At 40.0% G+C, this 19,830-nt stretch overlaps 1 protein-coding gene across 2 annotated transcripts in view; it reads left to right on the plus strand.

The window, feature by feature from the left end:
- The first annotated feature begins 590 nt into the window (after positions 1-590).
- The window catches only part of CNIH3 (cornichon family AMPA receptor auxiliary protein 3), a 199,241-nt gene continuing 180,001 nt past the window's right edge, over positions 591-19,830 (plus strand). For both annotated transcript variants that reach the window (XR_011337055.1, XM_069852757.1), the window contains exon 1: positions 591-681. Coding sequence is in view for 1 of the 2 variants with exons in the window: in XM_069852757.1 (XP_069708858.1) it covers positions 601-681 (81 nt within the window). In the remaining variant the exon portion in view is untranslated. The remainder of the gene's footprint in view (positions 682-19,830) is intronic.

Below are 19,830 nucleotides of genomic sequence, written 5' to 3' on the forward strand. Positions count from 1 at the left end.
GCTGAGGGGAGACCTTGTGAGTGTCTACAACTACCTGAAAGGAGGTTGTAGAGAGGTGGGAGTCGGTCTCTTCTTCCAGGTGACAGGATGAGAGGGCATGGCCTCAACCTGTGCCAGAGCAGGTTCAGAAGGGACATTAGGCACAATTTCTTCACCTGGCAGAGGCTGCCCAGGGAGGCGGTCGGGTCCCCACCCCTGGAGGTGCTGGAAAGGCGCGTGGATGGGGTGCTCAGGGATCTGGTTTAGTGGCGGACGGGTAGGGCTGGGCTTGCTGACCTCACAGGTCTTTCCCAACCCAGGCATTCCAGGATTCCACCATTCCGTCCTCCCGGGAACTGCCCGGCGCAGCTCCCAGCGCCCACTCGCGCTGCGGCGACGCGGCAGCCGGACCCCTCCCCCGCCCACCGCGGAACCCCCGGTGACGGCGCCGCCGCCGGGCGCGGGGAGCGGAGGGGAAGGGAGCCCGGGGCCCGGCGGGGCAGCTCTGGCGCTGCCGCTCTCCCCGCCGCAGGCTCGGGGGTCGCCGTTCTTCCCCGTCGCCTCCGGGACCCGCCCCGGGGCGGTGGCGGCGGGAGGCACGGGTTGGGGGGTGTCCCCGCCATGGCTTTCACCTTCGCCGCCTTCTGCTACATGCTCTCGCTGGTCCTCTGCGCCGCCCTCATCTTCTTCGCCATCTGGCATGTGAGTACCCCGGCCCCTCCGCCGCCCCGCGGCTGGAAACCGGCTGGGGGTGCCGGGGACAGACAAGGGGTCGGGATGGGCTGGGGGAGCCGGGAAAGACTGGGGGGCAGGACGGGCTGGGAGCTCTCGATGCCGGCGGCAGAGGGGGCAGCAGGACGGTCGGGGGGTGCCGGGGGCAGAGAGGCGGGCGGGACGGGCTAGGGGTGCCGGGGGAAGAGAGGGAGGCGGGGTGGTCTGGGAATGCCGGGGAAAGACTGGGGGTCAGGACGGGCTGGGGGTGCCGGAGAAAAACTGGGGGTCAGGACGGGCTGGGGGTGCCGGGGAAAGATTGCGGGGCAGGACGGTCGGGGGGTGCCGGGGGCAGAGAGGGCGGCAGGACGGGCTGGGCGGAGCAGCCGAGGCAAAGCCGCGGTGCCCGCGTCCCGCGGGGGGATCGGGCGCTTCCCCCGGTGCCGCCCTCGCCGTCGGGGCGCCCCGCGCCCTGCAGCCTCCGCGTGGGCCGGTGGATTTTATCGAGGTTTTTTTGCAAGCGTAAAGGGCAGCGGCAACGCTGTGGTAGCCGATAAGAACGCACCTTGCCGTCTGGCTGGGTGCTGCGGAGCCCTCCCTCTGCTGTGGGTGAGGGAAAAAGCATCCCTGCCCGGCACCGGCGGTGCCGAAACGTGAGATCGACGAGGTAAGGACAGGAGACCGATTTTCTCGCCGGCGAATGGAGTGTTGGGAGCGAGAAACCACCCTATAACTGATGAAGCCATCAGGCTGTTTTTCCTTCAGTAATTACCACGTTAATTTTGTTAAAAGTCGGATTTGAATGTGAAACTTACTCATCCTTGTCATGCACGAACTTGGCGTTAGAGCCCACCCTCCTCGCTCAGAAGCCGCCGTGCATCTTCCTCGCTGTAGTCTGGGTCACAGTGACTCTGGTGTTAGGTGTAGGCACGTAGCTTAGAAGGCGTTTTGTTTCCACAGCAGTGAAGTTGTTCTTATGTGTAATTTGCAATTCTTTTAAGTGGTCACGTATTTTTGGATTAGTTTATGTTGTGTGTGTGCTACACAGGTAACTTCATGACATAAACGTTCAGGATGTAACAGGACAAGTTGAAAAATAGAGCAGATCTCATGAATGCCTCTACAGACACCTGATGGAGTAATGTTAAAAAACCCTCCTTTGACTAACACGCAAAGGATACAGAAGTTATTTTTGTTACAGTCACAGTACAGCTGCTAGCTTAGTTGTACGTGAGTGGATTAGAAGTATGAAATAGATCACACTGTTGTGAGAATTCTTTGAAATTGCATAGTTTTGAACTCTTAATCGTGCAGTTACGAGATTTATCTTATTGTTGAAACCACGGAAGCGTGATGGTAATGCCAGGCACTGTAGTGATGTCAAGTACTGCAAGGCTGGAAGGGGTCTGTAGCAGTCAACTACTGAGCTCTCATTCTCTTTGAAAAGGAGTTGTTAACATTTAGATGATTAGTCATATTTTCTTCCGTCTTCTTCCCCAAACCTTAATGTCCCCCAAAGTGAGAATTCTACAGCTTTTTAAAAGGTTTTAGACTTAAAAGTGTATTCTATTCTCAATCTCTTGCTACAAGTTAAACAGCTGATTATCTTCATTACTATTGTAATCTTAATGATTATTTTAATGTATTTGAAGTCTGTTATTACATTGTCTTTTTCCTGTACAGAAATTGTTGTCTAAACGCATATAGTACTTTCAGCAAATCTGGCTATTTATTCTTCCATAAACAGTGCAGTAACTGCAAATTTATTCTTTGCGAAGCATTTTTCAACTTTCAGTCTGTAAACTCATGAAGAGCAATCCATTAGTTCTAGAGCTCCAGAAGAGGCAGCTAGGAAAGGAAACCTTTTCTCAATAGACTATGTTTATGGTGCACGTTTCTTACATCTGTTGAAAAATTTTTGAGTGATTGAAATTGAAAATGGCTGAAAACTTTGTTCTATTGTAATACAGCAAGAATTTGTACCATCTGTTCTTATAAATAGATAATAATTCTATTCAAATACATGGTTTGTGAAGGTCATCGAATAGCAGATTTAACACCTTGCCAGAATAAACTTTTAAGTGTACCTGTTACCCACATATATAAAACACAAGGATTTTTGTTATTCTTTTTATAAGACCTGTTATAATCTAGTCTCTTTATTTCTTCTAGAACATAGTCTGACATGTAGCTTATTGATTGAGTCATAGAAGTTTCTTTTACCTTAAACATCTTATTGTAAAAATCTTCCAAAGAAACAAAACTCCTGCTCCTTCCCTATGACCTGATTTCTTTTTTACTGTAATATACTTGTAAAGGACAGTAGATATATTTCAAATTGATTCTCATAAAGGCAATAGAGGATTTTAATAATAATATTTTCCTGTTAAATTGTTTTTTAAGTGTTTTTGTTTTGGTTTTGTTTTTTTTTCAAAAAAACAAAGTGCGTTTGGTTACTAAGAATAAGCTGTTAATTTATCGGAGCATCCCATCACTTTGAAAGATTTTGGAGTTTCTAAGACTGAATGAGAATTTATATTTTGTAAATTATTTTAAAGGACAAGAAAAAAATGTAGCATTTGGACTTGATATTGTTCTAACCTGAAGCTGGCTGAAGTTTGGGCAAGTATCTGGAAAGAATTAACATTGAATCAAATAAAATCTAATTTTCTTCCTGCAGACAGGTCAGATTTTCATTAATATTAATGTAATAGGTTCAATAAAAACTGTGAAACAAAACCAAAAGAGTGTAAATGAGAATTTTTATTTTTGGAAACTTCTAATGCATTTCCTCTAAGAAGTTAAAGGTTCTCTATACATTCCTGTGCTCTGCACTCTTTGGGGGCAGACAGAATGAAGCTGGTCAGAATATTTTAAATGAAATACAGAAACTCCTTCAGATATCTGAAACATTTAGTAACTTTTTTACTACTTTTGAGTGATCTTATTATATGGGTCACCAGTGGTGTTTGTCATAACGCTGCTTTGCCCCCCTCAAACTGGATACTATCAGAAACATTTGTTTAAACTATGCACAAGATTTATCTTAATGCATTATTGCTGATGCTTATTAAATTAAATGGCTGAAAAATCAAATTCTCCATGTACTACATAGTACCAATACCACTCTGTGTGATATGGTAATTTTTTTAAGCATTTAGGATGTTCAATGACCACGTTAACTCTGACAGTAATAACAGAAGAGAATGGTGCTTTCTTTCTGCTTGGTTTCTTCTAACAAGCCTCTGCCTTACATTCCCATTATAGAATTATACTGACTATTTTAAACAACTCTTTTTGTGTGCAGAGTAAACTTCATGTAACACTGAGAATTAGTCCTTTCAAAATTCAGAAGAACTTTTCCAACTGAGGCCTATAACTTTCCCCTAGGTTTGAATTTTCAGAAGTATACAGTTCGGTAAAGTGAGTTGTATTTGAAGCCATACTGGCAGAATGTGTATCAGCTAAATGAGACTGTCTCAAAGTTAATGAGCATCAAAATGTGAAGCAAACTTTGGTGCATGCGTAGCTTCTGTGTGGGGTGGAAGTAATACATAGAGATGCCTCAGTACAGTTGATTTGAATATGCACTGCATGTTACTCTTGTTGCAGAAATGCAGTTACTGTTGCTCTCTATTTGCTTTACTAGCTGAGGTATCATTTAAATGTGTTTTGGCCAAGGTGTACTCTAATCTGGACTAATGCAGCTGAGCATATTTTGGGGCAGCTGCACGATACAACCAACAGCAGAATTTGGTGTACTAACTGCATAATTTTACATCCTCACCTGATCATGTAGTCAACTCGGGAACAGAGTATATGGTCTCTTTACTAATGATCACGGACACTTTGTTTTGCTGTCCTCCGGTCTTTTTTTTGTAAAGAGCATTTTGCTAATCAGTTTTACCCCATTCCTAAAATGTCTTGAACTGAGATTTAGCTTCCTGTTGACGTTTATTTAACTGAGCTATGTTAAATCTTTTTGAACTCCCAACAAGATCAAACGTACCACATTTCTAGTGTTCTGCATTTCTAGTGTTCTGCATATCTAGTGTAGCTCCAACTGAGTTGTGTCTGAAGTGAAGCCGACTTAAATAGACCAAATTGTGGTTTATTTGTCATCACTTCAAATGTGGCATGCTTATGTGGAGTCCCGCAGCACTATTATTCTCTTAAAATACATTGGGTTTGGGTAATCTGAGTCCTTCCCTTCTTTAACTACTTTAAGATGAAATTACCTACCTTGAGATCTGTTATTTTAAGGAAAGCTTTAAGTAAAGAGCTTTTCAAGTGTTCCATTTCATAATACCACAGTAAACCAATTCATAAATACCAAGAACATTACTGTTTAAAAAAATAATTTCTGTTGTGGACCATCTCTTTTTGAACTCATGCCAAATGTCTTTGAATGCATGGAGCTGCTTCCTAACCAGTAGTACTTAAGGATTGCCAGGAAGTATTAGGAGTATCGTGCCAGCAAAAATATTAATGATGCCTGCCTGAGAAGTTGTAAAATACTGAATGCTTTTTGGAGTATTCTGATATAATGTGAATACAAATGTGTCTGGGAACAGCTCTCTGGCATGACAAGAGTTGTGTAGGCTGAAGTTTGTGACAGTTGCTTGAACCAAGCATAAGAAAAATAAAATGGCAGAGCATATTTTTTTTTCTTTTTTGCCTCTTTTTTTTTGTTCTCCCCCCCAGTTTTCTTTTGTATTGTGAGGATAGTATTAATGCTGGTAAGCCAAAGTCATACTAAGGTAGTTTGACTTAACAGTTACACGTTCACAGATTTACTTAAAAACAGTGGGAGGGACTGATTGAACAGAGTGATACAGGTTAATATTAACTTTCAGTTTTAAATTAAAGCATCTTTTTTGCAAACATTAGGGAAAGAAGCCTTTGGAATCAGTGCTGTTTCAGGTATTGGCTTTGTGTAGTATGTTTAGAAGACAGCTTGAATTATCTGTGCCTTATTTTCTCATTTACTAAGGGTGGGTCATAGAAATAAGCTCCAAGTATTGAACATCATTTTATTTAACATCTGTCCCTAAAATGCCTTTGCTTTCTCACAGAACGTGCTATGTACATGTAAGATGTTGACCCTTCTGTTATTTATTACTGTCCTGTCCTGGTGATGTGGCCGTATTTTATTAGTGCTCACGTTGCAGTATTTAGGTAAAAATATAGGTAAAAAAAACCCAACTTGAAAGCTCTGCAAGAGTTATATGCATGGAATATGGTGAGTACTCAGTATCTGACTCACTTTGGCTCCCTTATAAAATTCCTAGCTTTTTTTTTGATAAATTCTACTACCGTAATTCTAAAGATAAATAAAAAGTACAAAAGAAATCATTTAAAGCTTGGGTTGATAGCACATCCAGTTGAACAAAGCATTTTGGTCACAAACTAGTTGCTAGTCTTTCAGTGTTCTCTGTGTGTCAGTGTCTTATTGTTTCTGTAACTTTGGTTTGGCGGGTAGCTATCTGTCTTGCCTGCAACCAGTAAAGAGATCCATTAGCTCACTTGAACCCACGTTTCTCTTCTGTAAAGGCTGACAGTCATCTCAGTTTAACCTCTATACAATGCTTTAGAGCCTGTCTTGAAAAGAAAGTAATTTCCTTATAGGCTTGTGGTCAAGCCTGAATTTTCTTTCAGATATTGAAGTTCAGAGTTGCCCTATAATGAGTCATTAATTCAGTCTTCTGAGAATATTGGATAATTATGTGATTAAAAATAAAATCAGATTAAGGTTTGATGAACAGGAGCACAAATGCTGTTGCTGTATGTTATACATATTCCTTGAAGATATTTTTTCTTCCCTAAGCAGCTAAGCCCATTGTCAATGAAGGTTTTGTAGTCATGACAGCTTAAGGAATGAGTCTGATATTTCCACTATTTTTAAAGACAGAGCACAAACAGATTGGCCTGGCTATAACATGACTTGACAGTTCTCTTGCAACTTTTCTTTCAGAACTTTGTCACATTAATGCTGACAGACAGATATTAGGCTAGGCAGCACAGGCTGTGGAGCAAACTATGGTTTATATGTTGGAAAGTAAGTATATTTCAGTCTAGTTACCTTGTCATGCTTAAATAATAATTAAAAAATCATAGAAGTCTTTGGGCTTTACCACAGATTTAAATGCTTTGGAAAGATTAAATTGGATCTCTGTGTACGCTTGAATTGTCATGATGAGATTTATTTGGTGAAGGGTTTTAAATTGTGAGTGGTTGCCACTGGCTGTAATTCTGGATGCTTCATAAGTCACAGTGACTCAATTATCTGTGTCAAATAAATTATTCTGTGGGGTCTCATGCCTCCCATAAAAATGTACAGAGAACTGTTTAAACATTAATTGGCTGTCACATATCTAATATTTTTTTTTGGTCTTAAGATTAGTTGGTAAATCTACTTACTGAAGGGGTTTTATATCCAAATTGGTAGACAATGTACTTCTAGTGTTTTTGAAAAAATGCTATGCTTGTTAATAAGCAAGGAAATATAGCAAGGCAATTTATTTTGTTATACTCTTTAGTACAAGTCTTGGATTGAGTCTGAGGCATGAGGTTACAGCTCTTGTTACAGCTCTTGATATATATCTTTATTCAGAATAGCCAGCGCATACTACACTAAATCACCCTTAGAACAGGGAATTCAATCATTAGACCTCTGGCTTCATTGATTACTCCCACTCCAGCATAGGTATCTTTTTATCAAAATATTATTGAGGAAGAAGCTCAGCAGAGAATTAGAATCTTCTTCTTACAGATGCTAGACTTCTCTTTGACCCATTCCTCTTCCCCCATTCTTCTGAGGCACAGTGCATTTCCAACCAGTGTTGCTGCTGTCAGCTGGAAGTGACTGCCAGGTAGTAAAACTAGGTCTCACTTAAGTCATAAACTGGGGATATTGAGAAACTTACTCCTCTGGAGGATGGTGTTTTGGAAAATACTTTCACTTTCTGTAGAAATGAAGTATCTCTCCTATATAAAACAGGTAAGAATTTTCAATGTTTCCACTCTGCAAAGAGATAGTCAAAGTCACAGGACAGAGTCAGCTGACCAGGTAAAGGCAGAAGAATGTCAAATAATACTTGATTTACTAGATCAACTTCTTGTGGTGTTTCATGGTTGGAAATTCCATCCAAATATTCAATTTTTGACTGTTATGCTGTGCAGAGAGCAAGATGCAATTTTATTGACAGAATGGTTCCAGTGTTCTGTGATAATAATGACAGCTTCAGAAAAATCCAGTTCCTGTTAAAAGCAGTAATACAAGGTTCATAGAATAATTTCAATTGGAAGGCATTTAGGAAATAATTTAGTCAAGTATCTTCTTCAAAGTTAGTCCAGGCTGCTCAGAACCTTGTCCAGATGACTTATGAACTCCCCATGGATTGAGAGTCCACAGCCTCTTTGGGAACCTGTTCCAGTAGTTTACTCCTCTCACTGTTGACATTTGTTTTCTTACACACAGCTGGAAGTTCTCTGTGTGCAACTTCTGACTTTTGCCTCTTGTCCTCTTGGTGCATGCCACTGAGAAGCTTTCTTACTGATTTCTGTCTAACTCGCTCTGGGAAACTGAACACAGTGATCAGATCCTGCCATAGCCAAACCTGCTTCCCTCCATCTTTCCTTATATATTTGTGCTCCAAATTTCTTTTGTCTGCTAGAATTGCCAGGTCCTTTTCTGCTGATCTCTCTGATCTGGTGTCATCTACAAAGTTGCCCAATCTGTCTCATCTTCCAAGTCATTGATTAAGATCTCAAGCAAGACTTGCTCTAGTACTGATACCTGAAGAACTCCACTGGGCACTGGGCATCCATCAGACTTCAAACCAGAGACCACTGCCCTTTAAATGTGATGGTACAGCAAGTTTTTCCCCTTGTAGTATGTCCCCTTAGTTTGAGTACAAAACTTTTCTGCTGGGACGCAGAATCTTCCCCTTGCTTATTGTTTCATTGTGTGCCCAAGAAAAGTCAGAGGACTATCAATTCACTTTCTTAAGACAGGAGAAATCTCTTTATAGTTTTCTCCACTTCCCCTTGAAAAAGTGTTACTATATAAAGCAAGGGTTTATTTTAGGAATGTCATTGTGAAAAGTTACTTTAGAAGGCATTGAAAAATCACAAAACATTTACAATGGAAGTAGGTTTTCACTGCAGGAGGGCTGAACTTGCAGCTCCAGTTTTGGTAATGTGAGCACATGAAACAGACTATAAGGGAGATGAAGAAGTAGTATCTTCATTGAGTTGTCCCATAGCACACTGCTTGCAACTCCTTAACAATGCAATATGTCATGGGAAACATCTGAGTTGTTTTTGGGTCCTTTTGTATTTCTACCCTTTCTGGGTCAAGTCATGTTCAAGCTATCAGAGATAAGGTTAGGGGGTTTTTTTTTGGTTTTTTTTTTTTTTTTTAATACAGCTGGAAATCTAAACTAAGCACATCACTGGAGGAACTAGAGTTTAAAAAAATGAGGAGATCTGCACTAAAAGAGAGAAAACTAGTATGTTCCAGTCCTTGCAATTCTCTTATAACAGATGCTGTGCAAGTGCCAGGCATTGTTGATACAAGTGCCATTTTTTTAATAAAATGACATTTTATTTTTTAATGCATTTAAATACCAAGCATCTTCATGGTGTGAGTCACTGTTTCAAGTGTTTGTATGTTTATTCAATCTTTTGTTGCATTATTAATTTATTGCATTAAGGATTCTGGCTAAATGGTCCACATTATATCGCCCTCTAAGTATAAACTGCCTTGTATGCTTGCAGAATGGGTATTTATAAGAAAGAATAATGAAGGCTCCACTGAAATTACTTTGATTGCCTGTGCTTCAGAGTTGCTCTTCAGTATTATATAAACAGTATTTGCAGATCCTTCACGAAACTGATTTGCTGATCATTTAAGTGGCAATCCTGTTTGGAGCTATGCTGAAATGAAACCTTAGCCTTTAGTCGAGCTCCTGTAGTTAAACTAACACGTTTCATAAGAACATAGACAAACCGATGAGGATGCTTTTTGGGCTGCTGTTATTCTACTCTCAAGGTCTGATCATTTTTACCGGCAGCTGTATCACTTCCCCATGCCCTGTTTTTTCACTGCTGCATTGTTTCATCTTGCATTATCTCTGCAAACACAGCTGTGTGACAGATGGAGTTATTTCCTCCAAGTTCTACCTGGCCTCTTCTGGGGAAAGAAAGAAAACTTGGGAAGGCCTTGAATCTGGTCATCTCTGCCTGATGCTGCCTGCATTAGAAGAGCTCCAGCTCCCTTATCCGGCCACTTGCCAGTCCAGACGGGCTCCTGCTGTGCTGCTGCAAGGCAGGAAGCACAGATTTGGCAGCATTTCTGCCTGCTGCTCCACAGTGAGCTCCTGTCTGAGACAGTGTTGGTAGGACCCTACTGTTGAGTGGGTAATGAGGGAGTAAAGTAGTGTGGTAAGGGGGAAATGGGACGTTGGGAAAGAGAAGTCCAGGGAGAAAGATGTGAAGGAAAGAGCAAATGAGAGGAAGATGATAATTGTATGAGTAAGGGACTAAAAAAGAAGGAAGTTTGAGAATGAAGAATTCTTGCCTGGGAGACAAATATTTGAGAAGGGAAGGCTGGCTTAATCCAGAAGGTATGTTCGAATTCAGGTGGTGGACATTTTTGGAGATCTTGTGAAATGAGTCTTCTGTGTTGGCAAGGGTTAGTGTGTGACACGCTTGAACAGATACTTTTTTAGCAGCAGAATCTGGATGCCCTTATTCCTGGAGTTTGGTGAATGTGCTGGTAGGAATGGAGGATGTGAGAGAGGTAAAAAGAGGTAGCAGCGGTAATGTGAAACTTATGAGGAAACAGAAGAAAACTCCAAGTAAGGTGGTTGGCAGGGAAAGGAAAGCAATACTTCCCCTAAGCACATACCAGTGTAACAATATGTAGGAATCTTTGAAAGCTCAAGAATAGAATAAATTATGTGGTAATAAAATTGGAAACTTACTTAGAGGCAGACTAGCCAACTGGCCAGTCTCTCATCAAAGACTTGTCTTACTGATACTGAAAATATAATCCTTTCTTTTGAGCTCATTTTTTTTTTCCTAGTTGTATCTGTTCTGGTATATTTTCCCATCTGTTTACTACCCTTTCCCTGAAATTATTTTCCAGAAGCATCCTGTTTATTCCTGGCTTTGGATTATCAGCTTTGTGTTGATAGAAAAAGTGTTTCAATTCCCTTTCAGAATAATTTATGAGGATGGAGCTTTGTGGCTTTAATGTGTCCGTGTCCTTGCATATCTTGCATACTGTAGGTTTGATGAGAAGAAAAAGGTGAGTAGAAACACTGCGTGGATGTGCATTGCATTTTGTCAGAAATTATTTGTAATTTTGAGGAAAAACAGAGAAAGAAGAATATACCTTCTCACACCTATAAGTAGCCAGTTATGTTGCCTGCAGCCAGAATTAACCTGCTATTGGTCCAATGTAACCAGGCTACCACTCTTCCTTCTTCTTTTGACATCTGGCCAGCATTTGTGTATTGGGTCTTTCACCAACTCAAGTCTAGCCTGCCCCTGATATAGAGTGGAAGAAGCTAATTAGTGAAGAATTCGGCCTGTACAAGTAGAAGATGTACAAATCTGTAGCAATAAATCTATGATACAGAGATAGTGAGAAATATGTGTTATTGTTTCATTTCTTACTGTGCTTTCTTAGTTGGTCTGGAGTACGAAGAGAAGCAAGGGCAAAGCAGTGCTTTCTCTTATGCTGAAACCAGGGTTCTCCAGTCTCCCCTGGTCATGAATAGGAAATAATATTGTTTTCTTCCCACACTACTTGGTTGAGAGATCTACAAACCTGTTCATCTGCACTAGCCGTTACCTGAATCAGACCACAAATCTGAGGTCATCACCTTAGCTGTAAAGTTCCTGTAATTTACTCTTGGCCCATTGAGAGGATTAAGACTAGGGGTGAAGCTTTGGACCAACTGTATATATACATCTCCTTGTTCAATTTATCTGCAGATATTGTCTCTCTTTGCATCTTTTCCAGAGCAGACAAAAAAGATGGTGCAAGAGTCTGCAAGATCTTTTCTAGGATGCCCTTTCTTAGCTTGCTGAGTGTGTGGTTGTGACTGGGAATCCATACTGTAACAGGTTGTTTGCTTTCCAAGACAGTCCTGACTGTTGGATCAAGTTAGTACCTAACTAACAGGCAACAGCATCCCTGATGCCACATGTCAATTTGTTGTCACCGGTACTCTGTGAGTAAATGATCTCAGGATTTTAGTGCTGAACTGAAGGAGTCAGAAGTGGTTAGATGAAATGCTTAAAAGGTTTTGATCTTATTCTCTAAATGGAAAAGCCAGTTTGTTTTAGAAAGAATCCACATAAAATACTCCATTGCATGTAGGAGGAGGAAACCATATGCAGGGCAGAATATTGGCAGCATGCTTCAGTTGAAAGTACAGGGAGTGTGGGAGATGTATACTCAGTTCCTTTTGGTATAGAAATTCAATCTGTATTTCCCATAGCCTACAAATGTGTGTTTGGGCTGGTGGGAAACATTGTCAAATCCTCTGCAAGTTTTTATTGGTAGAAGGAGAATAGCATTGGGAGTGCTGACCTCAGATCTGCTGCTTTTGATTCAGACCCTAACGTTAGCTTCACTGCTGACCCATAGTGTCTCCAGTGACAGGTATCGTGCTAGGTGGAATGGTTTCACATTGTAGAACATTATGTAGAAAAATAAGTAAGTCTCTTGCCTCTCTAATCCCTTCAGTGAAAGGTATATTTATGTACTGCAGCACGATGCCAGCAGTGGAAATGACACCATGTTTCATAAAAACTGAATGACCTCATGGTTCAGGTTCTCTTGTGAGAGACAGGAGACATGGTTTTTATGTCATCTGTAGCAGAATTGTTTCAACAACACCAGCTGTAATTAAACTTAAGTAATGCATCTCTGTACACATGCAAGTTTTTTTTCTGTTCAGAACAATGTGGTGTGTTCACCAGTTTGGTTGCTAATTGAAAAATGTGGGATTTTTTCTTAGTATTGGTTTAGAAAAAAAGTTGAGGAGCGTATTTGATTCATAGAATACTGCTACTTTCTGAACTGTTGCCCTGTACTGAATGCCATTAAGTAAGGTTTAAAAAAAAATATTGTGACAACGAAATTATGAAACATTTTAGGGGAGGGGGAAGTGTGGCAGTCTGGACTTACCTTAAAAATTCCTCCTCCACTTGAGGTCTGTTTTGAAATGCATTCTAGCTGCAGGGAGCAAAACCATTAGCTTATTTAGAAACAGGCTGTCTACAGCTGTATTGGCATCATCCCTCCTTCACAGCTCACTTGTTTGTCTTCCTTTTCTTAATTAACTGAAGTTTATATGTGCACAACTGGTTTTTTTGCCTGGCTGGATTTCAGCTGATCTAGACTGGAAGACAGTGAGTGGGTATAAAGTTGTGGTACAAGCACCAGTAATATTGAACTCTTTATTTGGGAAATAGGTGAGACTTTTCTCTCTCTCCTGAAGGCATGTCTCAGTTTCAGGATCACTGGGGAACATCTTTCAGTGTCTGTGGTGAACAAGTGAAGTCCGTGTCCAGAATCCTGTTGTCAGCCAGTATACCTGTTTCTCCTTCCAGTTGAATGAAATGATTTTAAAAAGCCATTTTCGTAGCAATTGTAGAAATCTGTCAGTAGATGTCTGTCAGATCATCCTTCTGGGAACATTGTATTTGCAACAGAATTTTGCATCTACTGAGGTTGTTTTAGTAGTTTCGTTGAAACTAAACAACAAGTGAATTCTTTGCCTTCAGAAATCAGGTTGCTTTTTCAAATTGTTGTCTGCATTGTTGCAATAATACCCAGTATGTCATTGAGATGGTAACTTTCCATTCAAAGCACTAAAAGCTCTGTACAGTGTGGTTGTATTCCTGAGATAAATTTCTTCTTTTCACAACGTGGGTGAAATTCTTGCACTAATAGATGAGATGTTTCAGGTGAATGCAAAATAATTATTGTTAGTGGTTTCTCTAGCACCTCTCTGCAGGCTTGAAAATCTGATTTGATGAAGCAATAATACTGCTTTTGTCCATTTCTAAAGTTTTGGGGTTTTGTTCATTTGCATAGTTTTTATTTATGCAGGGGAATACAGCAGTGTAACTATACCATTGGAGACTGGCATGTTTGTGCATGCATGCTCTCAGCAAGAGAGTCTCTTTCTATGGATTTTCAGTAATATTTAGAGTAGTACAATTATACATCTACATTTCCATAGGTATACAGGAAAGGGAATCATGTTTGCTGAATGATTAATTTTGCACATAGGAGTTTCTGTTGGAAGAGACGTAGGATCTGGAATAAATGCTTGAGAAATTACAGTAAGATTTTTGTGACTGTTAAGTTAGATGAAGCTTCCTGTTAGAACCTGAAAAGTTTACATCATGTTGGCCTATCTGTAACATCCTTTGACAGACCAAAGGACTTCAATAAAAAGATGAAGACTGTGTGCTCAAGTGTGTGTTTGTGCAGCCCTAATGGAGCCATAAGAGCTTTGTTTGCATTAGTAATGTGTTTGGATTTCTACATGAACTGTATAATAGTGGCAGCTTATGAAATTCAAGTAGAGCAAGGAAATGCTGAACAATTGTTACAGTGAAATCTGGCAAACAGAAAAATTTTCTACTCTTGAGTGATTTAAATCCATTTGCAGTCCTAATCCCAAAAGGCTCTGCTTAAAGCAACACTTTGCTCTAGAGAGGAACAGTATTAGAATCAGACAGAAATGCATAGTTTATCTTCTCATATGTTATTAGTCTGTTCTTTGTTCTTTGTAACATTTTATATGGTGCTTTTTGCTTTATATGGAGACTTTGCTTCTTTTGCCACTGATTCTGTAACTGATTTAATTTTTCTGAGCTTCGTTTTTCCCCTTGTGCAAAAAATGGAAATGGTATTTTCCTTGCATTTGTTAAAGCCTTCATTGCCTTGAAGGGAGATTTATGACTGTAGGTCATTATCAGTTATTATTGTTTACTTTTATTAATATGTGGTGAAATAAAAGGGTAATATTCAGAAAAGTATGTACATTGGGGAGAGATGAAAGAAGAAAGGAATACCTTTCATCTCACTTTCCTCTCTGCACTTTATTTGGCTGTAGTATTAAGTTCCTCCTTGAAACCAGCGTTTCAAACACATCGGTTTGGGAAGCTACAAAGTTATATGGGCAGGTACAATGAAAACCAAGATTTGAGCCTTTTTCTCTTTTCTAATAGATATTTAACAAAAGGACACAGACAAGGAATAAAATATGACAAAAAGGATAAAATTCTTTGGCTTTTGACGTAGGTTCCATTTTTACAATTTCGAATTATCCTTCTAAGCAACTTTCGTCTGTCATCCTCTAACAGAGGAGAGAACTTCTGCTCATGCTAACAGAGTCAGTACGGGTGCTTGCCACCAGGCTTATACTTGTCAATGCAAACCTGACACCAATTTATTTTACTTTATGTCCTGTCCTTGCTTCATTGGTCATGTAACTGCAACTTCCAGAACCTCACTTTAAATATAATTAAGATACAAATGTGCCCCAATATGGCAACCCAAAATGCCAGGCAGGTTTGTAGCAGAGATCATATGGAGAAAGGCGGGGACCAGTGCAGTTTAGTACTTTCATTGATGATATAGACTTCGAGATCGAGTGTATCCTCAGCAAGCTGCAGATGACGCCAAGCTGAGTGGTGCAGTTGTCACACCAGAAGGACAGGATGTCATCCAGAGGGACCTGGACATGCTGGAGAGGTGAGGTTCAACAAGGCCAAGTGCAAGGTCATACACTTGGGTCAGGGCAATCCGCAGTTTCAATACAGAATGTTGGAACGGGTCCGATGAGGGCTGCAAAGATGATCATAGGACTGGAGCACCTCTGCTATGAGGACAGGCTGAGAGAGTTTGTGCTTTGTTCAGCCTGGAAAAGAGAATACTCCAGGGAGACGTTATAACATCCTTCCAGTACCTGAAGGGGCTATAGGAAAGCTGAGGAGGGACTTTTCACAATGGCATGTAGTGATAGGATGAGGGGGGATGGCTGTAAATTGGAAGGGGGAAGATTTAGACTAGACATTAGGAAGAAATTCTTCATGATGAGGGTGGTGAGGCACTGTCACGAGTTGCCCAGGGAAGCTGAGGATGCCCCATCCCTGGAAGTGTTCAACACCAGGTTGGATGGGACCTCAAGCAGCCTGGTCTGGTGGGAGATCGGGGTTGGAAGGGAATGATTTTTAAGGTCCCTTCCAACCCAAACCATTCTGTGATGCTAGAACGTTGAGACATTAACTGATAAACCCCTCTGGCTAATGGGGAGGGGCTGCTACAAGAATCAGAGCAGTTGCTGGGTTTCAGAGATAAGCAGTTACAGTCAAATAAAGGAATGAGGGAAGGAACATTGTCAAGGATATCTATGGATTAGAGGTTTATTCTTTGATACTGACATGCAACACAGTTGCATATTGCACCTATTAGGTTAATATATCCATGTAAAATTATTGGTAATGTTTAAGATGAATAATCATGTTTCTTTCTGACTTTATCTAGTACTTTTTCAGGGCATGTACATTTAAACTTGCACATATCTTGCAGTAGTCTGCCTGCTGCAAAGAGACAGAGGAAATGCATCATTTGCTCATGTCAATGGGAGCTAAAACTGAAAGCTTGTGATGTGAACCAGACAGGCAGTATTACATCAATCTTTTTTTTTTTTAAGGAAAAAATTGAAGTAGAGATACTGTGCCAGTACCATTTAGCTCTGTAATTAATTCCCATACAAGGGCTGTAAAGCACAAGATTTGTCTATGTGTGGGTTTGTATGAATGTCAATTAGCATGAGCTGGGATGGAGTTTCTGCTGAATTGAAGACAAATAGTTTTGGAGTTATGCCAGTTTTGATGCAAGTTTCCACAAAATAAAACTTTCTCATTTAATTAAGTATCTGTTGTAACAAAGCAGTCTTGACAATGACATACATGGTTTGTGTTATCTCTGAACCAACTTAAAAATTAGGAGAAGGCTCCCAACTTTCACAGCAGGTTTTTGCTGAGTTCCAAATGGAGCAGTGAAAAGGGAAATCATATGCCTCCTCCCTGCTTTTAAAATAAGCTTGGTGTATTTACTACTTCTGATGTTATGTCTGCAGAAACTGGGGGCTGAAGCCCACAGCCCAGAAAGTCGCCTTCGGTTATCTTTTCTGGATACAATGGAATATTGAACTACTTCATAATAATAGTCTGGTTTTTCTAAAACCAAAATAAATTCCAAAGCAAAAATATATTGTTGGAACAAAATTTTCATTTTTGTCTTTAATCTGGAAATTCTTTCAGAATTAGTTTACTGGAAATGCTGAAAATATTTGTTTGTCTGACATTGAGAAGACACATACTCTCATATGTATACCTAATCCTCTTCTTACTAAAAATGAGGATCTGATTGCTTGTGCTAGTTAACAACATGCTAGTGTGCAGGATCATTAGTAGCTTTTCCTTCTGGGTGAAATAGGAGGCTAAAAAACGTTTCCTTGGAAGTTCATATGGTTTTTGACTTCCATGTCTTGGTCAAATTGTGGCTCAAGTTTTACTTTTTGCTGCCTTAAATCCTCCAGTCCTGCAGTTTCAGTACATGTTTCTTCATTTCCTTCTCTGACCTGTTTTCATAGCACTGATAATAATGGTTACAGAACAGCTGCCCAGCCCCATAGCAAGTACATATTAGTGAATCTGCACCATAGCAAGTTTTGGATCCCCAGTAAATTGAAGAGTTCTTTATTGTTTTATGAGGAGTTCTTTATTGTCTTATTGGATAACTTTATATGCCCAAAAAGCTAGTCTTCGGGGACATGGGTGAGAACAGCTTTCTAATCTTGTAATATCCCGCAGCTCCAGCGTTTTAAAGTCAATATGCTTCAGTATCTGTCCTGATGAAATGCTGTGTTTACTATAGTTACGATTGTAACTGTGATGAATAATTTTGTGCTCTTTCAGTGAGTCATAGACTAAACTTCTGAACCTGAACACGAAGCAGATCTGAGGCTTGCCAGAAAACCTTCATGAACTTTAAGTACAAATCCAATAGTGGGTACAGATCGCTAGTGTATTAAGAACATGGGTGAGTAGCACCATAAATGCTCACCTTGCGAAGTAAGTATGAAATAATATAAAAATTCCCTCTCCAAAAAATGAAAAGCAGGGAGTTATACTGATCTGGAGATTTTCTGAAGGGTGTGACAGTTAACTCCAAGACTTGGAATCTTTTCACCTTCCTGTTAGCATATATAATGATGCTGTGCAGCATCAGCCTCTGTGTTTAGCCTATTTAATTTCTCCTGAATTAACTTGAGCTGTAACAGCCTGCTTGGCCACTCTTCAGAAGACAGAAAGTGACTTGTGAAATCTGGGAACAACTCTTTTCCTCCAGCTTATCCAGCTCCAGATGTGTTAAAAATTGAATCAGCTGATAACCCCTCTGTTACTACGAAATGCAGATACAGTGTAAAAGTTTTGTGCATATTTTAACTGAGCCTGCATCCTTTCCATGAAATTTATTTTCTATTTAAGTAATAATTATAGCATGTTTATAAAGTGTGTATGCACACATTCTGGATGTTTTCCCATCACTGTACCTTCATGTTTTTATTTTATGCCCTTTTTTGAGGTGCTGGAAGTAGAACATAGAGTGCAACAGTAGGCTGTGTTTTTTGCAGTACAAGTTAAGTTCTGTCTTTTCTGCATTCAGAGGCTGTGAAAGCTGTGCAGTTCAGTGGCAATCCATATGTTGTAGAATGGCATTGATTCATTACAATAGAGTATGAAATGAGAGATGAACACTGCTTCCTGCGAGCAGCCGGCCCTTGGTTTCAGGGCCTTGAAAACTCCAGCCCACCAGCCATTTAGAACTGTTTAATAAAAACAAGTACTGAAAAATACACTCAGGCACTGGCAAATGAAAGAAAGGTATTTCCTGCCATAGCACAACCTGCAGTCCATCCTTTTCCTGTGCTAATGAAGAAAAGTAGGCCAAATTGCTCTCTGGTGTACTCATGTAGAGTTTAGTATTGTAACAGGATTCGTTAGTATTGCAGGCAGAATTTTTTCCAAGTGATTTCATTTTTTTTAATCTTAGCCTAGTGTCAGCGCTTTATAGTGTTCTTAAAAGAAGATTGTCAGGTTGATTCAAACCTGTTTTCAGTCATCTGTGATGCTCTGAATGCCGAATTTAACAAAAAGTGGGCCTAGAGAGGGGGAGGAAGACGAAAGCAGTTTAAATCTCACATCTGCATTATTTGATGTGCCATATATGGTCTCTAGGCCATATCAGAGACTATAGCTTTAATAAAATAATGCTACAGTTAACACCTCTGATGATTTATAGGGTATTACAAGTAAATAAATAATAATAAATAAATAATAAATAATAAATAATTAATAAATAAATAATAAATAATAATTAATAAATAATAAATAAAGAAATAATTACAATTTATAGGGTATTACTTCCAATATTGGAAGTATTGTGACCAAGGTTCAAATGAGCATTCTTATTGGAGATCACAGCGGAGGTGTCAACTCAGAGGAACCCTAATAGAAGGGAATGGGTTTTTCTTGCTGTATTTATGTTGCTTGTAGCATGAACCAGATCAGTTCAACCAGAAGAGAAAAAAGGAAGGAGAAAAACAACTTGACCAAATATTCGCCAAGCACATTACTAAATTTCATGTTCAGATTCATTTCATATAATGATAAAAATTGGGTAGCAAACATTGTTCCCTCAGTCTGATGCTTTGTTGATGTCACTGCTCTCCTCATCTCTCTGTGGGTTCCCCTTACTGTATTGTGTCAAGGCAGTGACTTATCTTCTGAAACAAAATCTTATCTATTCTTACTTGACTGTCTCTCATGCATTTTTTTCTGTTGCTGCTTCTGCTCAACAAAATCCAGCAAAGTAACTCACCCAGCTTGCGTCAATATGGTTCAAACATGATATGTATTCAACACTATTTTCCAAACACAGTAGGTATGTCTGTACGGCAGTTGATGGGCACACATGAAGTTTAGGAGCACAGCATGCTCCTAAGCCTATCCCAATTCTGTTCATGTGCTGAC

The sequence above is a fragment of the Phaenicophaeus curvirostris genome, chromosome 2 (genome assembly GCF_032191515.1).
Source record: "Phaenicophaeus curvirostris isolate KB17595 chromosome 2, BPBGC_Pcur_1.0, whole genome shotgun sequence".
In the NCBI taxonomy this organism is placed as follows: Eukaryota; Metazoa; Chordata; class Aves; order Cuculiformes; family Cuculidae; genus Phaenicophaeus; species Phaenicophaeus curvirostris.